The sequence below is a fragment of the Canis lupus genome, chromosome 23, assembly GCF_011100685.1.
Source record: "Canis lupus familiaris isolate Mischka breed German Shepherd chromosome 23, alternate assembly UU_Cfam_GSD_1.0, whole genome shotgun sequence".
Lineage (NCBI taxonomy): Eukaryota > Metazoa > Chordata > Mammalia > Carnivora > Canidae > Canis > Canis lupus.
This window is the reverse complement of record NC_049244.1, coordinates 28,694,993-28,714,536: the sequence shown is the minus strand read 5'-3', so window position 1 is coordinate 28,714,536 and position 19,544 is coordinate 28,694,993. Positions and strand designations below refer to the sequence as shown.

The 19,544-nt window shown below is 36.0% G+C and overlaps 1 protein-coding gene across 4 annotated transcripts in view; it reads right to left on the bottom strand.

The window, feature by feature from the left end:
• Positions 1 to 19,544, bottom strand: part of ATP2C1 (ATPase secretory pathway Ca2+ transporting 1) — a 135,644-nt gene that overhangs the window by 31,224 nt on the left and 84,876 nt on the right. For all 4 annotated transcript variants that reach the window (XM_038570826.1, XM_038570823.1, XM_038570825.1 and 1 more), the window contains 6 exons: positions 18,157 to 18,252; positions 17,980 to 18,069; positions 15,807 to 15,911; positions 10,487 to 10,643; positions 7,125 to 7,295; positions 5,518 to 5,615 (listed from right to left, as the gene is read on the bottom strand). In XM_038570826.1, coding sequence (XP_038426754.1) covers positions 5,518 to 5,615; positions 7,125 to 7,295; positions 10,487 to 10,643; positions 15,807 to 15,911; positions 17,980 to 18,069; positions 18,157 to 18,252 — 717 coding nt within the window. The remainder of the gene's footprint in view (positions 1 to 5,517; positions 5,616 to 7,124; positions 7,296 to 10,486; positions 10,644 to 15,806; positions 15,912 to 17,979; positions 18,070 to 18,156; positions 18,253 to 19,544) is intronic.

Here is a 19,544-nt window from a genome sequence, read left to right as displayed (position 1 = left end):
AGGGTAGCCCCGGTGGCCCAGCAGTTTAACGCCACTTTTAGCCCAGGGCCTGATCCTGGAGACCGGGGATCGAGTCCCACGTCAGGCTCCCTGCACGGAGCCTGCTTCTCCCTCTGTCTGTGTCTCTGCCTCTCTCTCTCTGTGTCTGTCGTAAATAAATTAAAAATCTTAAAAAAAAAAAAAAAAGGAATAATATGGGAGAGAAAGATGAAAATCATCAAAAGGAGAGGGGAAAATCTATGTATTTTTCTCTTTTATATTTGTGGTTAGCATTCAGCGTTTTCCTGATCAACACAAACAGACAAGGGTGTTAGAGAAAGGAAGTCATAAAAAGAAGAAAACAGGAAAATATTAAAGGAAAGGTTAATAAAAAATGTTCTTGGCATTAAAATAACTTGCTAGAGTTACCCTAATCTTCCAGAAAAGATAAAAAGATACCTGATGCACTGAAGAAGAAAGGGGTGACAAAATATTTATAACCTATCAAAATTTAAACAGCAGGCTGATTGGGATTATATTACAGAAATTTGGTTAATAAGTTTGTTAGAAATACAAATAGAGGTACTATTATAAAAAACAAAGAACAAAAGAGGATGTCCACTTTAATCATTGGGAAATATACGACACAGGGAAGAAATCATAAACAAAAACATTAAGAACTCCCAGGTTGATTTTTTTTTTTTAACATTTTATTTATTTATTTGAGACAGGGAGCACAAGTGGGGAGGAAGGGCAGAGGCAGAGGGAGAAGCAGACTCTCTGCTGAGCAGGAGCCTGATGCAGGGCTCCATCCCAAGACCGCCAAGATCATGACCTGAGCTAAAGTCAGATGCTTAACCAACTGAACCACCCAGGCTTCCCACTAGATGGACTTTATAAATAATTAAGCAAAATTCAGTTTCCATACTACTCTTTAAGTAGTATGGCTCTAGGTCAATAGGACAGAGCAATGTTAGATCTGGAATGAGACTGAATTACAGAAAGAGGAAACTAAAAAACATTTTAATAACGAACAGAGTTAAGGAGATTTAGTACATATGGGAAAATCTCAGTAAGCTGGAAATTTAGAAGAAAAGTTTTTTGCTTTTAACATGGATAAAAGAAAAGCTATTCAAACTAACAGGAAGTAAAACCGTAAGACCAAGTATACATGTTGGTTATAAGAGAGCTCCATAAACACAAGATAAAGTGGGAAAGAAAACAAAATTGGGGGACAAGAGGAGTCCAGCTAAGCCCAAAAACCCCAAAACAATTCATTAATAATACGTGGAGAAAAGATTTAGGTAGTCAAAAGAAATACCTGGAAGGAAGCCCTGGTATTTATAGAATTCCTTTTTAGAGTAACATGAACTAAGTCATTCAACAAGCTTCTCACAAGGCTTAGGTTTTATATTGTTTAAGTCTCTTTGGAATAGCATCAGGGTATCTGCCATAATTAATGCACAAAACTCTTATCTGGAAAAGATGTAATTTGTCCAAGCTGATGTTGTAATTTGTAATTTGCAATTTGCTACTTCCCTCTCTAAGTACCTGTAAGTTGGTTTTCAGAGTTCATTAGCATTTTTATCAGAGAGCCCAGAGAATGAACCAAGAAAGCAAATAAAATGAAACTTCAAATCTGTCAGTTTCACTACTTGTTACCATCTCTGGGAATAGGTTCAGAAGAAAAGGTTGAACAAAGGTCTAATGGGAAAATGTTTAATTAACTGCAGATTTCACATATATTTACTAATGTATACTCCCTCTCAATACTCCCGGGTAACCTAATACAGAATATATCTCAGAAATAAATGTCAGGAAGAAACTAACAGGAAAGGAGACACACACACACTCCCATTCAAATATGGAAATAGCTTCCTCACTAAATGCAAAATAAAGCAAATGCCCACACTGTTCCCAGATGCTCTGAAAACAACATTCATGAGTAACTACAGCTTGAAATACAGAAAAGATAAACGAGTAAAACAGTACATGTCTACTTGTAACTATACCTAAAATCTAACCACAAGTGAGGCTGGAGGCCTAGGGACTTACTACTACTGTATGAAGGACAGTTTGTGGCAATATAAACTAAAATCTTTTCAGAGGACAATTCATCAGTATGTGTTAAGAGTTTTGTAAATATGTTGGTCATTGGTCCAATCATTTCACATGTAGGAATTTATTCTACAGAAATAATCAGAGATGGGTACAAAGTCGTGTATAATAATGTCGTGTATAACATATTCAATAAATCAGTAAGTAACATATGACCTGAGAGTCACACAGACCTGGGCTCCAGTCCTGATGCTACTGCCATCACTCATCAGATCTGAGACTTCAAAGTATCTCATATTCTCTGGGCCCCAATTTCCCCATCTGTAAAAATGGGGTTGCCTATCTTTTATAATATAGATGACTATTAGAAGTAAATAGATAATGTATGTAATATATACATTGCCTAGCACATGGTAAATAGTTGCTTACTGTTATTATCCTTGAAGTAATTGTTTACAGTAACAAAAAATAAACGGAAGCTAAAACTTCAACAAAAAAAGGACTATATAACCACGTATTTGCTGTGTGTTTATACATACACAGTATACTGAAGCAAAATATTATACACCAACTAAAAACATGTTTTATAATAACTAATGATTTCAGGAATGCTGAAGTTATGTTTAACAAATATTTATAACACTATAAAGGGTCCAACCAAGTTTTGTTAAGCACATTTTTTAAAAAGACATGGGTTAATTTATTATTTTGGATGCTCTGTGAGTGTACAACCTCTGAGTATCTGGATTATATTACAGGCAGTTTCCATTCTGACTCTTACTTTTTTAGGTTTCCAGTTTTTCTACAATTTGAACATATACTTCTAATGAATAAATTTTCTAATCAGAAAATTCTATTATAAAAAGCTTTAGGGGACTCCTGGGTGGCTGAGTGGTTGAGTGCCTGCCTTCGGCCCAGGGCACGATCCTGGAGTCCCAGGATCGAGTCCCACATCGGGCTCCCTGCATGGAGTCTCCTCCTCCCTCTTCCTGTGTCTCTGCTTTTCTCTGTCTGTCACGAATAAATAAATAAAATCTTTAAAAAAAAATAAAGGTCAGATGATAAACACTTATTTTAAAGGATATACAAATATATGTGCATAAATAGGTCAAGTAACAATAAGGATAAGAAACTCAAACTGTCAAGAACTTAGAGGCAATAATACTGCCTATCCTTTATGAGGCCCTTCCTACAGAACTTACATACCCACAAAAGAGGCTTTGTGAAGTTCCTTCCTCTAAACCCCAACAGCCAAAGCATCCTAATAAAATAATCTTACACCTAAAGGCTCTGAAGAAGTTAACGAGTTATAAAAAAAGAAGATACTTTCCCTATAAATAATCTGTTGGAAAAGCATTACAATCAAAGGTTTAAAAAAAGGCATTTCAAAGAAAAAAGCAGTCTTTTTCTTTCTTTTCAGTTTATTTAAACTAAAAGAAAAAAAGTCTTTTCAACAAAAGGTGCTGAAACAATTGAACATCCATATGCAAAAACCTGAACTTTAACCATTTAACCCATTTCTCACAACATACACAAAAATTCAAAATGGATCACAAGGGATCCCTGGGTGGCTCAGTGGTTTAGCGTCTGCCTTCAGCCGAGGGCATGATCCTGGAGTCCCAGGATCAAGTCCCACATCAGGCTCCCTGCATGGAGCCTGCTTCTCCCTCTGCCTGTGTCTTTGCCTCGCTCTCTCTCTCTCGCTCTCTCTCTCATGAATAAATAAATAAAATATTTTTTAAAAAATGGATCACAAACCTTAGTGTAACAATCTAAAAATATATAAGACTTTTGGGAGAAAATATAGGTAAAAAAAAATTCTTTGTGACATTGGGTTAAGCAGAGTATTCTCAGAAAAGACATCAAAATCATTATCCATAAAAGAAAAAATGATAAACTACACTTCATCAAAATTTGAAACTCCTACTCTCTGAAAGTGCTAAAAGATGAAAAGAGGGACGCCTGGGTGGCTCAGCGGTTGAGCATCTGCCTTTGGCCCAGGGTGTGATCCCGAGTTCTGGGATAGAGTCCCACATCGGGCTCCCTGCAAGGAGCCTGCTTCTCTCCCTCTGCCTATGTCCCTGCGTTCTATGTCTCTCATGAACAAATAAATAAAATCTAAACAAAGAAAAAAAAATAAAAATAAATAAAAAGATGAGCCATAGACTAGCAAAAACTATTTTCAAATCAAGTATCTGATAAAGGACTTGTATCTATAACATATAAAGAACTCTCAAAAGTCATTAAGAAAACAGATACAATCTTTTAAAAATAGGCAGGGCAGACACTTCACTAAAGAAGATATATATATATATATATAAAGATATATGGATGACAAATAAGCACATGAAGTTATTAAAAATCATTAACTGTGAGGGAAATGCAAATTAAAACCATACAAAGATCCACTTCCTACCTATTAGAATGAGGTGTGAGAGAAAATGACAATCTCGCATGATGGTGAGGATGCAGAGAATTTAGAACTTTTAAACACTACTGGTGGGAATGCAAAATAATAAAGCCACCTCGTAAAACAACTTGGAAAATTCTTAAAAGGTTAAGCATATAACCTTGTGACCCAACAATTACTCCTAGGTATTTATCCAAGAGAAATGAAAATTTATTTTCATACAAAAATCTAAACACAAATGTTTATAGTAGCTTTAGTCTTAATCAACAAAAACTGGAAATAATATAAATGTCTTTAAACCAGTAAACAAGTAACACATTCACCCAAACACTGAATACTACTGTACTCAGCAATTTAAGAAAAGAACAAATCATTAATACAATCAACATGGATAAATCTCAAAGCATTATGCTAAATGGAAAAAGCAGATCCAGAGCCTCATACTATATGATTCCATTTTTAAAGCATTCTGGAAAAGGCAAAATTATAGGGACAGAAAACAAATCAGTGGTTGCCAAGTGTTAAAAGTAGAGAGAGGAGTTGACTATAAAAAGACATAGAAGAATTTGGGGATATGATGGAACTGTTCTAGATCTTGACTGTGGTTGGTTACAAGACTGTATCCACTGGTCAAAACTTAGAACTGTATATTAAAAAGGGTAAATTTTACTGTACGAAAATGATACCTCGATTTTCTTTAAAAAGCATTAAGTATTCATGACACATTTAAAACAAAATGGTAAGAAATACAAAGTAATGATCGCTCTCCACTCTGTACTTTGTAAATGTAATTCAACCACTTAACCTCCATATACCCTCCTCTGAGGAAAGATGGTTCTTGCTAAAGTTAACAATTTGCTCTCTGTATTCAAATGACTATAAATACTCCAACTGTATCATAAATATTCTTAATGAGAAGACTGACTTCAATCATGAGATTTCATTTCATGATTTGGATCAATTAGATAGTCCTGTCCTCACTGTTCTCAAACAGTTTCATGAAGGTAACAGAAATTGTAACACTTGGAATAAGGCCTTTCCATCTAAAAAGGCTTTAAGTTTAGGCCTACCTTTGGTACAATTTGTGAAAGCTGCTGGACATCCATTGCATCTATTTCTTCTCCTGAGACTGACTGGGAAGTTTTGGAATACAATCCCAGACGACTAGCTAAGGTGAAATGGGAGAGAAAACATAATTGAACAAATTAGTTTTGCTTGCTAGGCTAGTCAACATAAGGTTCACTTTATATGATTTGTTATTCATTCATTTTTAAGTAAAAAATGTCTTTATACCAAGGGATCACCAAAACAAATTACTAGTAAGACAAACTTATCTGAAAGTTTAGGGTTTTCTGTTTTATTTTTGTTTAAACTTAAGAATAAGAGTTTTGACAATTTAACCCACCATACGTAAGAACTGAAACAGGGCCAATCAGGTTTTGCTTAGTAATTCAATTTTAATAAAGATCAGAATGCATTTTAAGGAAAGTATCCAAAGCCAGACAAAACATTGGTGGATCTATGGTAATCATGTAGTTAAATGTAAAAGAAAATAGATGTTACAATTTTTTTCAAAAAAAAAATTTTTTTTTCTAGGTATAATCTTCCCAACAATGTTGTTTCTGGTGACATACTCTTCTTAGATAACATAAAGTGTGAAACTCCTATACCAGTCTCTTGCTATATTAATAAAATCAGAATTAATGGATTTTAGCAAACCTTAAATTTATCAGCATGAATTACAATTTATAAATTCCAGGAGATTAACTTTCAGTGTCCTTTTTTTTCCCCCATATATATATGGGGGGTGCAGGCGGGAAGAGAAGGAAACGGAGAGAGAGAATCCCAAGCAGGCTCTATGCCCAGAATGGAGACCAACGGGGCGCTCAATCACATAATCCTGAGATCATGATCCAACAACTTGAAATCAAGAGTCAGACACCTAATCAACTGTGCCACCCAGGTGCCGTTCAATTCTTACATTTCTTAAGGTAATCTTAAATGACATTCAAACAACATAAGCACATACATGATGTAACAAGAGAATATAGACACAAGCTATTTTCTTTCAAATCAGGTATAAGTCAAAGTCTGCTTTGCAAATAATCCTCAAGTTTAAAGGGAAAACTAAATTTCATGTTTCCTTTCATGCGCAAAATCTAGTAGATTATGAGATTAAACATAATCCAACAATATAGTGGATTATGAGATTAAAAATAATGAACTATTCTTTTGTGAATAAAGTAAATGTGATTTCCTAACAGTTATGTATTTTCAATTAATAGTATTTTTAGCCTAAAATAAATTTTTGCCCACAATTCTATATAGAGTATGAGTAAATAAGAGAGTTCATTTTAATTGTATAATGTCAGGGACACCTGGGTGGCTCAGTAGTCGACTGTCTGCCTTTGGCTCAGGTTGTGACCCAAGGTCTTGAGATCAAGTCCCACATCAAGTCCCCCACAGGGAGTCTGCTTCTCCCTCTGCCTATGTCTCTGCCTCTCAATCTCTGTCGTTCATGAATGAATAAATAAAATCTTTTAAAAAATGTGTATAATGTCAATATTATGCATACACACTTTATATCTAATGGTTCATAAAGCTATGTACTGCAGTTCATTTAAGAAAAGCTATTAAAAAAAAAGAAAAAGAAAAAAAGGAAGCAACGTAGTTATACCAATTGCAACTGCAGTCTCCTGTGAGTCTCCAGTAATCATTTTTATCGATACTCCTGAGGCAATGAGTGTAGTAACAGCTTCTTTCACACCAGTTCTAGGAGGATCAATGATTCCCACCAGGCCAAGAAAGGTCAGCTGTCCCAGTTCAGGACCAGAAGCTAAAGCAAGAACTTAAGAAATAATAAAACCCAAAAAAGAAAATATGAGTCACAAAAGCATTACAATTTACTGACAAAAGCTAGAGACAAATAAATCACTTAAGATTATAACGTTATTATATAATCATTAAATATAAAAATTATTACATGCGAAGACATCAATGATTCTAGATATGGAGTTGCTTAAAGCTATTACTAAAGAATTATTAAGCAGAAAGGCAAGTAAGGAGCAAATAAATGTTTTTACAAAGCGATTACATGCAGCTCCTCTAAACATCAACTATTAGCTCTTTAGAAAATATAATTAGGTATTTGGAGAAACTATGGGTTTATTGAGCTTTGAAAATCAGTTTTAAACAGACACCTCTGAAGGGGGTTGTTACTAATGTATCTTCATCTTTCCATTTTATAGGTCTCCAGAACAATTCAATAGCTTGAAGAGAAGGCTATATTAATTAACTATATACAACATACAACAATTTTGTACATGACAAACCCTAGAAGCTAAATTAATCTGTAAAGTGACTGAACCACCACTAATTAACAGTTTGGATTCTTTTACTCTTTTCATAACATTATTAAGTATTTCTTATTTTTAACTTTGGTTCTTTAAGAATATCTAACTAACACCACCATATCATTACTGGTACTTTCCGGTCATCCTTGGGCACTTAAGATCTAACACAAAGTATTGCTCATTTCCAAATATCATTTAGCTTATCCTCAGAATTCTGGAACTTCTGATAACTACCTTATGAGCCAAAAATGTATCACCATCTGGAATATTATTAGATTGAACAATTTACCAGAGAGAGCACAAAAAAGCACACTAACTAAACATATGTATCTCATGGGTAAACTGAAAAGTCATAACCAGATCACAAGCAGTATTCATTCTTATTCATGCAGAAGGATTAAATATATTTGGAAAACCAAGAAAGGAGAGAAAATGAGTGAAAATATCAGTGAGGATGACAGAACATGAGAGACTCCTAACTCTGAGAAACGAACAAGGGGTAGTGGAAGGGGAGGTGGGTGGGGGGATGGGTGACTGGGTGATGGACACTGAGGGGGGGCACTTGACGGGATGAGCACTGGGTGATATGCTATATGTTGGCAAATTGAACTCCAATTTAAAAAACTAAAAAATAATAGAACTTTTTTTTAATTTAGGGGTGGTGGAAGGGGAGGAGGGCGGGGGCTGGGGGTGAATGGGTGACGGGCACTGAGGGGGGCACTTGACAGAATGAGCACTGGGTGTTATTCTGTATGTTGGTAAATTGAACACCAATAAAAATAAATTTATTTAAAAAAAAAGATAAAAAAAAAAAAGAAAGAAAACCAGGGTTAGAGGCAAACCACTTCTATTCTCCCAATGTCAGAGTAATATACCTAATTATTATGTAGATGTGAGCTCCAAAGGCTTTCACCCTGGAGAGTCACTTGATGTTGGAACAGAGGCAGAAGGCAACAGAAGGGGAAAGTGAGTATCAATTCATGTGTCAGTAAACCCTAAGAAAGGGAGATCAGTTCCTGGCTCTCTCAGTGGAGGGTTAGCCTAGAGGTTAGTATCCTATGTTTGTTTGCTTCCTTAGCACAAATGAAGATCTACTGCTACTACTACTGTTTGGGACAAGGTTAGGTAGACCTTTTTCATGAGGAGGGTCCCCGACTAAAGCATAAAAACAAAACATATTCTAATTTCAAAATTAAGAACCAAGTATATTTAAGAAACTTATAATTTAGAAGATGTAACTTAGGTACATATCAAGTTAAATCTGATGTCTTTCTGTTCCCAATATGGTAATTTCAGGGAGAGGAGGAAAGTGGAGCTTAACCAGAGGAAAAGACATGAAGCAAGAGACAAATGACCAGAACATTTCCTAAAGCCCTGCAAAACAGAGATTTTTCTCCTCTCCCAACTCTGGTCTCTTTCACAATGTCACACCAAACCACAAATACACAAACTTCCATAATCTTTCAGATGATGAGTTAAAGTAAGTGTGAAACCTCTGAAACTTCTTTAGTGTCTCTAAACCCAAGCCAACTTTGGACCCCCTTGCCGTGAGCTGCTAAAAATAACAAAACTCTGCCTTCAAAGCCACAAGAGTACTTTCCTAAACCTAGATTATAAGAGCAGAAATTCTGTAGGTCTATCAAAATGTTTTATAACCACAGAGAGCCCTTGCTTAAGTGAACCATGAATATTTTTTTTACATTAAGTTGCTTCCTCCTTCCAGGACTGTGCTTGATCTCTATTTTGTAAAATAATAAGATTAAGGAAGGCAACTCTTCCAATTTCCCTGAGAGAGACTACATAAGTATATATATTCCCCACAAGCCAGATGACTATCCAGAAGGTAAAAACCAGGTATGGCCCCAACCCTGGCCTCTTCAATCCTACATATACTGTCCTTAACAGCCTAATGTTTGTGTGCATATCAGATCCTCTCTCCCCCATCATTGTTTAGTCAGCAACACAGACATAAAATCAGAATCTGGACACTTCTTTCCTCTGAATGGCAAGGGAAGGTCAGCAGAAGAGGAACGCCTCAGTTTAAAGGACAAATTAAAAGCTTAAAACTTTAGTATTTAGGAAAGTATTTTAGATCTATCAATAATTACAACAGTCCAAATGATGAAATGAGAAATATCACTTTACCTTCTTCTATCTCCCTTCTCATAAAATAAACTTGTCTAAAATAAAATTCCTTTCACCTACTCAGAGGCCAATGCATATCTGTAAGAACTAGAAATTTCGTATTTTGCTACATTCCCAACTTCTTTTATTTTAGGGGTCAAAGAGCCAACTAAAACATAACACTTTAGAAATGGATGTTCTACAAAGCCTGGGATACAGCGTGACAGCTCAGATGTGAAGCACGAATTCAGCTACAATTAAAAGAAGGCATCACTGAGGAGGGTGCAGGAATAGGTGAATGGGATAAAGAGGTACAAATTTCCATTTATAAAATAAAAAAATCATGAGAATGAAAAGTACAGCATAGGGAATATAGTTAATAATATTATAATAATGTTATATGGTGACAGATGGTGACCGTGCCACCATGGTGAGCATTGCACAATATAGACTTGTCAAATCAATATGCTGTACACCTACAACTAATATAACATTGTATGTCAATTCTACTGCAATGAAAGCAAGCAAGCAAGCAAGCATTATCTTGCTGAAATGGCCTTACCTCTGAGCCCTGCAGAGCCCATTCGTGCCTTCTCTTGTTGGTACAGATCTCTCTGCTGCTGGGTAAGTGCCAAGGTTTGCCCTTTGCTGTAGTATGTAGTACAATACTTTATCACTTGTTCATAAGCCCCTTTCATAAAACAAATCTCTGGTCCATCCTAAAAGAAAAAACCGCAAATAAATTCAAGTTTATTTCAATTTATACATATCTGTCACTGGAGTCCAACAATACATGGCATGCATTTCTCATAATCCCAAGGGAAGTTACTCAAGCCTAACTAAGGCTTCTGAAGGCAATGCTATACTAAGCCCTTTTAGGTCAGAAACTCTGAGGTTGGGGAGAGCCTTACAACCTAACAGGAAAAGGAAAGAAATCTATCATCAGCCCACAAACAGTAATTCAGGCTTTCCATTAGTTGCTATTATATGTACAAATATATATGATCACATTTGATTCTCACAACCACTTTATAATTACGGGTATTATCAGAACCTTTTACTTTTTACCCTAGGAAAGCATTATATAAAAGCTTACAATGAAAAACTAGAGCTGCCTGCCCAAACTTTCTCACCTCTAGTCTTACTCAACAGAGCCAAACCAATTTTAACTCTTTTAGCTGTTTTCCTTGGTATTTATCTCCATGTTATTAAATACATTTATACTGCTACTTTTTCACTGATCAATTTTATACATTGCCCACTGTAACAGGTTAGTAGTTTGGCCACCCCTACTACCTATTCCTCCACTCATCATTACAAAACAGTTAAAGCAAAAGTTGTCAGTATTCTGTTTAATGATTCCTCATTGCTAATCGAATAGTCACTAGAACAGTTCACAAACATCCCACTTCTTGCAGGCACATGACAGGAACATATTTCCCTGCCCTTCTCTCCCACTTTGAAGTCAGGCGTGACTTGCTTTGGCCGATAAATATGAGCAATACTGTGTCACTTCCAAATGGAAATAATGTGCTATTCCTCTGGCCCTGCTAGGGCAGTGTGTGCTCAAATTGAGATGGAGCTCCCACCTGCCTGGGTCCCCAAGTAACTAGTGAGGAGATACTAGAAGGCAGGAAAGCAACAGGAAGGTATGATGATGTTTCCATAGCCTATATAAATTAAATATATTTCTTTTCTTGTTTAACTTTGTCTTTTAAAAAGCTTATAACTTCTTTTTATTTACTTGGTTTTATTTATACCTATCACTAATTATCTCCAAACTCTTCCATGCAATATAAAAAGCCCTTCTCAATGGTATTTTTTTCTTTTTTTTTTTTACTTATTTATTTGACAGAGAGAGAGAGCACAAGCGGGGGAAGTGGCAGAGAGAAGCAGGGTCCCCACTGGGAGCCCCTTGTGGCACTCAATCCCAGTCATGACCTGAGCTGAAGGCAGTCAACAGACTGAGCCACCTAGGCACCCCTCAATGGTATTTTTCATATGATTAAATGAGCAGGTAAGCTATTCCTTCCACATTATTAATGAAGATCTCCTTCTTGAGTCTTGTTCTCCTTTCTAGTTTGAGTTGGTCGACTTGTAGGCCTGCTACATAACTAATATCCAGGAACTTCCCCTTCACCTCTATCATGGGGATTCTTTGCACTGTTGTCCTGGTTAGAACTCTGGGTGTTAAGTCTTCCTTTTCCTTAGTCTACTGTCTTATGTTGGAATAAAATATCTGCAAGTATTTAAGAAAAGGTGTGTGAGATACAGATTTTGAGACACGGAATATCTCAAAACATTTTTATTCTATCACATTTTTAAGGTCAGCTGAGAATAAATTTCCTCTCAATTTGAAGACATTCTTCTATTAACTTCCAGGCTCCAGAGTTCAGTGTTACTTTTGCAAAGTCTAAAGAAGCTACATTAATTCCTAAACCTTTTTATATGATCTTCCCCTTGCCTACTCACTCTCTAGCCCAGAAGCTTTCAAAATTCTCCTTAAGCATCCTCAAATTTCTTGATTGTTGTGTTTATCCTTTCATCCCACTCTTTAACATAACTCATTGTGCTAAGCAGCTGACAGGCAATTTTATTTTAGAAGCTGAGGTAGGTCCTTCTGGAAATTTTTATGGTGTTATCTGATAAAGTCTTCCCATTTTGGGGGTGCCTGGATGGCTCAGTCAGTTAAGCAGCCGACTCTTGGTTTTGGCTCAGGTCGTAATCTCAGGATCCTGAGATCAAGCCCCAGGGTGGACTCCCAACTCAACAAGGAGTCTGCTTCCCTCCTCCCCCTCCCCCAGTGTGTACCTGTGTGTGTGTGAGTGCGTGCACTCTCTAAAATAAATAAATAGGGCAGCCCTGGTGGCGCAGCAGTTTGGTGCAGCCTGCGGCCCAGGGTGTGATCCTGGAGACCCGGGATCAAGTCCCACATCAGGCTCCCCGCATGGAGCCTGCTTCTCCCTCTGCCTGTGTCTCTGCCTCTCTCTCTCTCTCTCTATGAATAAATAAATAAATCTTTAAAAAATAATAACATTGTAAAATATTTAATAAATTAAATAAATAAATGAATGAATAAATAAATAAATATTTAAGAAAATCTTCCCATTTTCTTGTCTCTCTATTACCACTATTAGGTGGATGCTGGCTCTCCTATTTATTTTCTGATTTTTGTACCTTACCTTTTATATTAAGCACCTCTTTGACTTTTTGTTCCACCTTCTGATAAATGTTCTATTTAAGGCATTTTGTTGTCATTTTCTACGGTCTTTGGAAATTTTCTTCATCCACCATTATCACTGTTTTGCTGAGACTCCTTTCTCTGTTGGTTTGGTCTGTGGCTTTCGTATTAAAGACTTTTCCCTAGGAATGCCTGGATGGCTCAGCAGTTGAGCATCTGCCTTCAGCTCAGGGCATGATCCTGGAGTCCCAGGATTGAGTACCACATCAGGCTCCCTGCAAGGAGCCTGCTTCTCTCTCTGCCTATGTCTCTCTCTCTCGCTCTCTCATTAAAATCTTAAAAAAAAAGACTTTTCCCAAGTATCTAGCAATTCCTGACTGTCCATTTACATTAAGACTGAAAAAATTAAAGGTTTAGAAGCTCCATGGGCATTGATAGGTTTACCAAATGATGGCCCTCACTGTATGATGATGAGATGATAACCAAGAGTCAGTAAACTCTACCAATAAGTGATGAGCCCGCTTAAAAAATACTCTGTACTAGGGGCACCTGGGTGGCTCAGTCAGTGAAGCATCCGACTTGTAAACTCAGCTCAGGTCAAGATCTCAGGGTGGTGAGTTGGGGCCCTGTATTGGGCTCCAAAATGGGTGTAGAGTTTACTTAAAAAACAAAAAACAAAAAAAACTGTACTGTGAGGATCTCCCTGGGACCAGTCAGCTTCTCTACAACTCCTTAATCTTCTTACTTAGAGAGTGAGGGCAGGGAGATACCTCCCTGCAGGCATTCTAAGAAAGTGGAGGTATGGCTAGAGACTTCCCCTGGAGGACAGTGATTTGCCCTTAATCACTCTGTTTTCAGTTATAAGCCTTAATTCTGCCCTCCACTCTTGTCTCCAAGATGAGACTTCTGATATTCCTCAGAGATACAAAAAAAAGGGGGGGGGGGCTGATAATCTGGCCTCAAGAAACAGGAGGTTCTATTGGTTCCTCACCCAGAATTTCAAACTGATCTCCTATTTTTAGCTTTCTGTCTTAGTCTCTATTTTCACACTGAGTCTTCTATACTTTCTATTTTTTATATCCTTTACTCATTGGTTATCATTTTGGCAGGTTCCAGGGAAAAAGTATAAATAAATGTATACTGACCTGCTCAAATGAAAGTCTTCTTAAGCCAAACTATTTGAACCACTGAAGTTATTTTTAAAATTGGTAAATCTGCCACATTTGTGCCAGGCTGACCTCTTCTAGATCTTGAGTCACATCTGTGTATTTGGGTTTTGTTAGTTACATTGGTTGGTTTTGTGTTGTATAAGAAGCTCTTCAGACCAGTAAATGAGAATATAATCACACAAATCTTTTCAAACTTATATCCTGCTGCTACCTATCTCCCACTCCCACAACTGAGAAGATCAATCAAACTGTAACATCAGAGTATAACTTCCAGAGTACAACTTTGGTGAAGTTAGATTCAAAATTGCTGAAGTCAAATCATTAAACTTTATATGAGCTTCATTATCCTGAAGTACTGTGTGATCATACATAAAACGTAAAGAAACTGACCTTTCAAATAAACTCAAATACATATTACAGCTGTATTAACTCTATGTCAAGGGACATTAGATGAAAATTATCTAACTCTAATACAATTTTTGAATGCTTAATGTTGCTAGGTTTAAGTAGGCTCCAAGCCCAATGTGAGATTTGAACTCACAACTGTGAGGTCAAGAGTCACATGCTCCAACTGTGCCAGCCAGGCACCCCTTATGTTACAAGGTTTAAACGTATTTTATTTTTACAGTTTTATTTTCACTTGTCTCCCTTCCCAGGGATTCATAAAAGTTCCTTTAAAGCTTAGATAGAAGTATTTTAACCCTCATGGACAGAGTTCCTGGCAGACATCTAAAAGTTCAATGTTGGCCAAATTGACCTTTCTTTTAAAATCAATTATATTTCCTACTTATTATGGGTGAAGGGGAAATCTCACTCATTCCTGTCTATAGAGACATAATGGTTTCAAACTATTTGCTCACAGGTGAAAATACATAACCAATTAATTCCTAATAAAGAAAATATAAAAATATAAAAATAACAAATACTTTAAAGGCAGAGTAAGTTTAAGCATCACACTATTAACAGCAACTATGAGTGACATAATTATACACTGCCGATAACTAAGAATTCTTATTACACTAACTTTGTAAAAATTTCTAAAGTACCCAGGAACAAAGTAGCAGCTGGAAATATCAGTGCCTGTCATTTTGCCAGTTTTTAAGATGAATAAACCAATATGAATTATAAACATTTGGTAATCACTTCCCCACAAAATAATGTGGTTTTGTTTGTTCTGAAGACCAGACATTCCTACAGTGAAAGAACACAGAGTAACACCAGAGGGCAGAAACCTTTAATACATAGTCATCAACAACAAAAATATCGAATCTGATGTCTCAGGATCTAAGACACTGAGACTTGGGTCTAATTCATTTTAAGCTGTTTGCTCATACAGCAAAACTCGATGTCTCTATGCATAAATTCAAAGAGAACATGAGAACAAGGATAAGTTACTATAAATTATATATACTTTAAAGCAATGGGACTTTGTTATAGTCAATGAGTATTTAAACCTAAAGGTGGATAATAAATACAATGTAGTCATCTATGTTAAACAAGATTTAGTATGTACTCTTTACATGGAAGGGTACCTGCTGTGTTCGATGTACACACTTAACAGCCATCCATTTTTGCTCAGAGCTAAAAGGATATTCAGCTTTTCTGACATAGTCCTGTTGAAGTCCATCAAGACCCATCTATATGGCACAAAAAGAAAGTTAATTCTCACCAACATGTGATTATTTTTTCCTTTAACAAAGAACAAGGATCACAATGTACAGGTAGGCTGGCTAGAGATGAGATACCTGGAGTATTTTTCAAATAATGGTGATAGAATAGCAGTGCTCCATCTATATATACCACATTTCTCTGAATGGCAACATACATGATCAAGATGAAAGCCTGGGTGTGTAGATACAGTGTAAGACATGCTACCTGGACTATATGTAGACCAAATCTTCAACACTGTCTAGATTAAAATCTCTACTGGCTCAAATTCTGGAAGGAAGCAGGATACATATAAATAAAATACCCAACCAACACTGAGCATGTACTTTTATGATCAACAGAAGCTTCAAATTCAATTCCTTACTTCTTAGGGATTCAAATCTATTTTTCCTGTTGCCACTATCCTACTCTCTTACATCCTACCACTTGATATTCTGACTACTACCAGTGTACTGTAGCTGTTCTTCCCATATCCTCTACATTTTCCTCCAAATATTCAAAAATATTTTTTAAACTACTCAAAAACCTAGCTTATTGCTTTTTGTTCTCTTTGCTATCTACTGAAACATGTTTAGACTCTTCTTCCTGGCTTTCAAAGGTCCTTTCAGAAACCCACCATGCAGTCTATTTAACAATCCTCAAAGGGATCCCTGGGTGGCTCAATGGTTTAGCACCTGCCTTTGGCCCAGGGCGTGATCCTGGAGTCCCGGGATCGAGTCCCGCATCGGGCTCCCTGCATGGAGCCTGCTTCTCCCTCTGCCTGTGTCTCTGCCTCTCTCTCTCTCATGAATAAATAAATAAAATCTTTAAAAAAAAAAATCCTCAAACTCTTTTTTTTTCATCCAAGTTAATCAATATATAAACTACCATGTAATCTATGATTATTTATTCCTCCATGCTTTTATTCTTGCTCTTTCCCTGGCTTACCTCCCACCTAAATCTTGCCTATCCCTCAAAACTGAAGTCTCAAGTCTGGATTTGCCTTGTTCTTATTTGTGGTTCAACTTTTAAGACTTAACTATCTTCTAATATTGGTCTAGCTTGTATTTGTACCAAGCATGTCACAGTGTCAACTCTCTACCTAAAATGTGAGGTTCCCAATCATAAGCAGGTAGTTTTCACACTCTTTACCTCTTAAAAAAGTTAATATAAGGTTACGTATAACACCACTGTTAATATTGGTTAACAGATTAAACTTCTAAATATCTTTCAAAAAGCTATTTGATGCTATTTTAGTTACCAAAAAACAATAAAGAAATGCACTTTTTACAAACATAACATATTCTAAAACTATCAATTTTATTTTATTAAATTTAATATAATAACCTACATTTCCATATTAAATTTCAATTCAAACAACTTCATTTAGAGATATCCTATTTCACACAAGTCTCAAAATTTTCTAAGACTGCTCTTAAAAGTAAGAGTTTTAATTTTTGTTATGGGAGTGACAGAGTGGACTTCAGGTTTTTCATCTAATCAAATATAAGACTTAGAAGAGGCCATCAATTGGGATAAATGAAAGGGTCACAGAAAACAGCACCCTCTCTCTCCAACACATTCTAATTCTATACTCCTTTTAAGAAATTGATAATGAAGGAAATAGGAAGAGAAAGAAAAGCTGATTTCTCATGATGTCCTTAATATCTTCACATGGAAATACTTAAAGAATGTTGTCTTCACTCATTTTAAAGTTAGCACTTCAACATTACACACATTGAGAAAGCCTTCCACACAAAACTCTAAATATTACGGAAAATATTATAAGAACATTCACTCATAAGAAATCCAATCACTGGTCATTAGTTTGTTTCTTGAATGTAAGAGATAAAGCTATGTTGAAAAGGCTTTATTTTTATCAGCTCTGTATTTCAAGAATAATAAAAATGGTTCACAAACCATTTTGGGGCAATAAAAACAATAAAATATTGTGAGTCTTCTTCATTCTAAACCTAAAAACCTGTAATACTGAAATTGATGACCTCACATTCTCTTGTGAAAGTGATGTCTCATATGTCAAAGAAATCAAACACATACCTTCATTGCAAGAGCAATTAAGGCTCCTTCCGTTGGCTTCCCCATTAGAGTGTTGTTTCTAATTACAGCATCATTGCATACACAACCCGCCTAAGAGAAATATACAGAGACTATGAACCCATCACTGTGTTCTAAGTCATTATGAAAAATCACCTTCTTAGAGAATAAAGTATTTACCTCAACAATTCTGCTAACAGCTGGGTTATAGAATCCATGAACAACATCACCATCAACAATCACTTCCCCAAATGGATTGTAGCCAACACCAGTAACCTAAGGAACATACAGTGAGGTCAATAAATCAATCCATAGAGACAGTGATAATATTTATGAAAGCCAAAAACGATGATGACTTGTGTCATTTCATTTTATACATCTTGATGCTATTAATGTATATACCTAGAAAAGCACATGTCTAAAAGAACATGTGCTTTTAATACATAATTCTTTTAATAGTTAAAAGAATATAGATTCCAGGGTTCCTGGGTGGTTCAGTTGGGTAAGTGTCCAACTCTTGGTTTCAGCTCAGGTCATGACCTCATGTGTCATGACACTGAGCCCTGAGTCAGGTTTCAAGCTCTGCACAGAGCCTGCCTGGGATTCTCTCCTTTCCCCTCTGCCATTCACCCCTGCTGCTTGTGCGTGCTCTCTCTCTCCCTAAAAAAATAAAATCTAGATTCTAATTTTCACCGTAATAACAAACCTATAGTTAATTATATGAATAATTAATTATAATAAATATAATTATATTGTATTTAATATATTAATTTAATATATATTATATATTAAATTATAATAAATATAACCATGTATAGCACATTTTAAGTAGAAATATACTAATACAATTAATATAAATTTATATTGTTTCTACTTATAATACACTATAAAAGAGTAAACCATGAAAATCTCTAAACATAAGTGAGCTTTAAATTTATGTAACATTAAAAAATAATAATAATAAAAATAAATTTATGTAACATTACATCTATAAACATACTCAATTTTCCAAGAATTCAATTCCATTTCCATATCTAACATTTGTGACAAACCTGAGACCCAGAAAAAAAGCAGAATTCTTTTGGCAAATATGCAGGCTAGGCTCAGTGACATTACATGATTTATCCTAGCACTTAGAAACTACTTTAACATAGTATATTACATGCCAGTTTTAAAAATCAGAGGTACAGACAAGCCAGATACTTATTCCATATGGCTAGAACTAAGCCAAACAAAAGTTGAATTTCACAGCAAAAATAAGACAGTTTAGAGAGAAATTAACAAACAGCTAATGCTTGACATATGGAAGTATGGGGTTAAAACAACAGGAACTGGGCAGCCTGGGTGGCTCAGAGGTTTAGTGCCGCCTTCAGCCCCGGACTGTGATTCTGGGGACCAGGGATTGGGTCCCACGTTGGGCTCCCTGCATGGAGCCTGCTTCTCCCTCTGCCTGTGTCTCTGCCTCTCTCTGTCTCTCATAAATAAATAAAAAAAATCTTTAAAAAAAACCCAGAAATTTATTATACCCTACTTTCCACTCCTGAACTATGCAAGCACATGTTAAACCC